Genomic DNA, 3783 nt, shown 5'->3' with positions numbered 1-3783 from the left:
CTCAGCTAACTGACCCCCCCAACCCCCTCCCCAACTCCAGCTCACTAAACCCCTCATCCACCCCCTCCTCAATTCTGCTGACAACTCCCCAACCCCAATTCAAATATTAAGGGGTACACTCACAACAGGATGTGGAACCATGCATCTGTCATTATTGATTGCAGGTCCGAAAGTCTCAAGTGAATTATTGATGCTACCTATAAGATTTTTTAAAAATTTTTAATATTAAATCATACCAATTCAATGCAACTAGAATCAGTTTTAAAAGAACTCATAAACAAATCCAGCTTATTTCAAAACAAAACAGGCAAGGGATGGATGAATTAATGGAATCCTAGGATGTGGGCAATTATATGGTTGTGATCATTGCCCAGGAGATGAGCACAACCTGCCTTTGGTCTGCTATTTCACTCGGAGTTGAGTAAATCATGTTGATGCAGGTCTGACATCACTTGGACTACATTCCGGAAGGATCTGTTGGGTTTCTGCAGCGATCAAACAGCTCCCTGGCCACCATTTCTGAGACCACGCTAGCTGTTTAACCTCTATTTAATTAAATAATTGAATCCAATTATTTTCAAGGTACCGTTGTGAAATGTTACCATGTCTCTGGGTCATCGCCAGAGTCTCTGGCTTATTCATCTAGCGATGTGAGCACTATGTCACTCTGATTACATTAACAAGCCATTTAGAAATGACCAAAACCAGCTTCAGCCAAATTCAAGTTAATGTGATATAACAAAGAGGTAAAAACAATGACTGCAGATGCTGGAAACCAGATTCTGGATCAGTGGTGCTGGAAGAGCACAGCAATTCAGGCAGCATCCGAGGACAGGCAAAATCGACGTTTCGGGCAAAAGCCCTTCATCAGGAATCAAAAGCCCGTCCTCGGACTTTGCCTGTCCTCGGATGCTGTCTGAACTGCTGTGCTCTTCCAGCACCACTGATATAACAAAGCCCTACCCAACCCCACATTATACAAATAACCAGATCAAATTTATAATGCTCCATAACTACAGTGTAACACAACACAAAATAGGGGTAATTATAAGACCAACCAGTTTACTGCTGTTGGGTACAATTCAGTTTAGTTAAGGTCAGCAGGGACTCCAGGACACAATCAGTTCAGGAGTTATCTTTGATGATTCTGTCTTGTACTCTTGCTCTTGCCCTCTGCTGCATGCTCTGGTGCTCTCACTCACTTTCACTCACTCACTCTCATTCTCTCACTCATTCAATCTCTCACTCATTCAATCTCTCACTCACTCATTCACTCACTCAATCTCTCTCACACTCTTGTCCTCACTCTCACTCAAATCTCCATGTGGATGAGGGGGTTTCTATCTGAGATTATGACCCCCAGAAGAAATGTCCTCACAACAGCCATCCTGTCGAGATCCCTCAGAATCTTGTGTTTCGTTTCTCATTCTTCCAAACCACCTTCCCTTTTTATTTTGGCAAAGGATGTCTCTTTTACTGAGGACATGGACCTCACTTGGAAAATCAATCTTGGGGACGTTGGTCACACCCCCTTCAGCAATGAGGAAAATTATAGACAGTAAATGTTTAGAAGAATAGGGGTAATCTTATTGAAATATACAAAATTCTGATGGGCTTCATGGGTAAGATGTTGCGAGTACACAACTGTGGGAGAAACTGGGGGTACATTGAAAAATCAGGGGTCTTCCATTTAAGATGGAGATGAGCGGATTCTTGAATTGTTAACATTAGAAATTCTGTTTCCCAGAGAGTATTGGAGGTTGGAGTCAAAGGAATATCTCACAGCTGAGCTGGATTGATTTTTGATGTATGAGGGCGATGAGTATTATTGGGGACGGGCTGGAAGATAGAGTTTAACCCACAATGCGATCAGTCATTACTTAGTGAAAGAGCTGTCTAGATGGGCTGAATGGCCACCTCCTCTCATTCATATGATTTTATGTTAAATATTTTTCAGATGTAGTTGCGCTAAAGGCACATTCGCAAAATGTCCTTTCTGTTATTCTCTCACCCTGTTTATTATGCAGGTTATCAGGTCATGTGCCTTTTGAAATATTTCCTGACCCTTTAGACAAAGAAACTCAATGTAGGATAAAGGAATTGTGTACTTACTTCTATGAAAAGTAAGGCAACAGCCCATGTTAAAATAAAGATCTGTCCACTCAGTTGTCTTGATGTAGTGGACATGATGTCTGTCTGAAACAGAAAACATAATCTATTGACTGCAAAGAAATGCCAGGGGTTTATTTTGGAGAGTCTTCATTGTGACCTGTTGGTATTTGTGTGGGAAGGTAGGTGACCTCAATCCTAATCCTGACCTTTCCTCCAAATTGGGAAGGAGGAGCAAGGAGCAAAATCCCAAAACTGCTGCAGGGCTGTACAGCTGGCCAGATGTTTAAAGGTGGGAAGTGTAGGGTCCCGTATTCTGAAAGTCCCACTCCAGGAACAGGCTCAAAAGTCTGAGGCCGCCGCGATGGTGCGGTGCAGAGGGAGTGCTGCACTGGGGTAAATCTTGTCCTTTGATTGAGTTGTGAAGCCATCTTCCACAGCCATTACCTCGTGATCCTTGGTGATCCACCCAATATTTAGCCTTTGACCAATTTCTGCAGTTTATCGTCATCTAATTGTTATTGATTTTCAGCTGTTCTGTGAGAACATGATTTGTTAAAGTTATTGCTGCTTTTCCTACATTATGGCAATGTTCATCAAATACTCCTCTAGCTGCTCAGCACTACTGAGCACTCTGAGATGAGGTAAGAAGTCAGTTATGATCCAAGTGTTTTTTATTGTGAGAGATTGTGGGATGGGGCAGTTCGTTGTTTCTCACATCCACAGCGGGCTGGCAAAGGTGAATCTGTGGTTTCATAGCGTGTGAGATGCAGATCATCACACACCTAACCAAATTCAGCAAGTGCGTTGGGGTATTACACTTGGGATGTTGTGAGGTTGAGTAGAATTGAATCTCTACAGTGTGGAAGCAGGCCATTCAGCCCATCAAGTCCACACTGACCCTCCCAAGAGCATCCCACGCAGATCCAGCCCATCCCTATAATCCTGCAATCCCTGTGACCAATCCACCCTAACCTGCACATCTCTGGTCTGTGGGAGGAAACCGGAGCACCCAGAGGGAACCCAGGCAGACACGCGGAGAAGGTACAAAGGTTGTGAAAGTTTCTTTATGAATTAAAAATGTGGAGACGCTGGTGTTGGACTGGAATGGACATAGTCAAAAGTGACATGACACAGGTTTATTTAAAATCACAAGTTTTCGGAGCACTGCTCCTTCGGAAATGACAAGTCTTTTTAAGGGGACTACTCACCTTGTTTGCATGAGACCAGTCGTAATAAACAGCAGTGAAAGTGATGACATAAGACAGATACAGGAGGAAGTTGATAGCGAACATATAGACTGCAAATTTCTCCCATTTCTGCTCAAGAAGAGTGTTCAGGGGTTCCACAGAGAGCAGTAGGTGCCTGTTCTAAATGCAGTGGAGAGAGGGAAAACAAATCAGACTTCACAGTACAGGAGCTGTGTTAAACCATAAACCAAGGAGTGACCTGAGGGCAACAAGACATCTTCGACCTCGGATGGGCAGGCTTTATCTGCTAACCTTACAGGACTGGAGGAACTGAAAGAAAGAAATTGTCAAATCAAGTACAGAGTCATGTGAAAGGAATGATGTGGAGGCGCTGGTGTTGGACTGGACTGGACAAAGGCAAACATCCTCTTAAATGCACACGCGCACACACTCACCCCCTCCCTCTGTCTCTCTCACACACACA

General features: G+C 43.6%; 1 protein-coding gene across 1 annotated transcript in view; it reads right to left on the bottom strand.

The window, feature by feature from the left end:
- LOC122563870 (transient receptor potential cation channel subfamily V member 3-like) overlaps nucleotides 1–3689 on the bottom strand; it is a 21046-nt gene extending 17357 nt beyond the window's left edge. Inside the window, exons 1-3 of the mRNA XM_043718071.1 lie at nucleotides 3321–3689; nucleotides 2113–2196; nucleotides 124–197 (exon numbers count right to left, since the gene is read on the bottom strand). Coding sequence (XP_043574006.1) covers nucleotides 124–197; nucleotides 2113–2196; nucleotides 3321–3404 — 242 coding nt within the window. The 5' untranslated portion in view covers nucleotides 3405–3689. The remainder of the gene's footprint in view (nucleotides 1–123; nucleotides 198–2112; nucleotides 2197–3320) is intronic.
- Between the last annotated feature and the right edge of the window lie 94 nt (nucleotides 3690–3783).

Source organism: Chiloscyllium plagiosum, chromosome 28 (genome assembly GCF_004010195.1).
Source record: "Chiloscyllium plagiosum isolate BGI_BamShark_2017 chromosome 28, ASM401019v2, whole genome shotgun sequence".
NCBI lineage: Eukaryota > Metazoa > Chordata > Chondrichthyes > Orectolobiformes > Hemiscylliidae > Chiloscyllium > Chiloscyllium plagiosum.
Note: the sequence above shows the minus strand (reverse complement) of the source record. Positions and strands in the feature narration are given on the sequence as shown.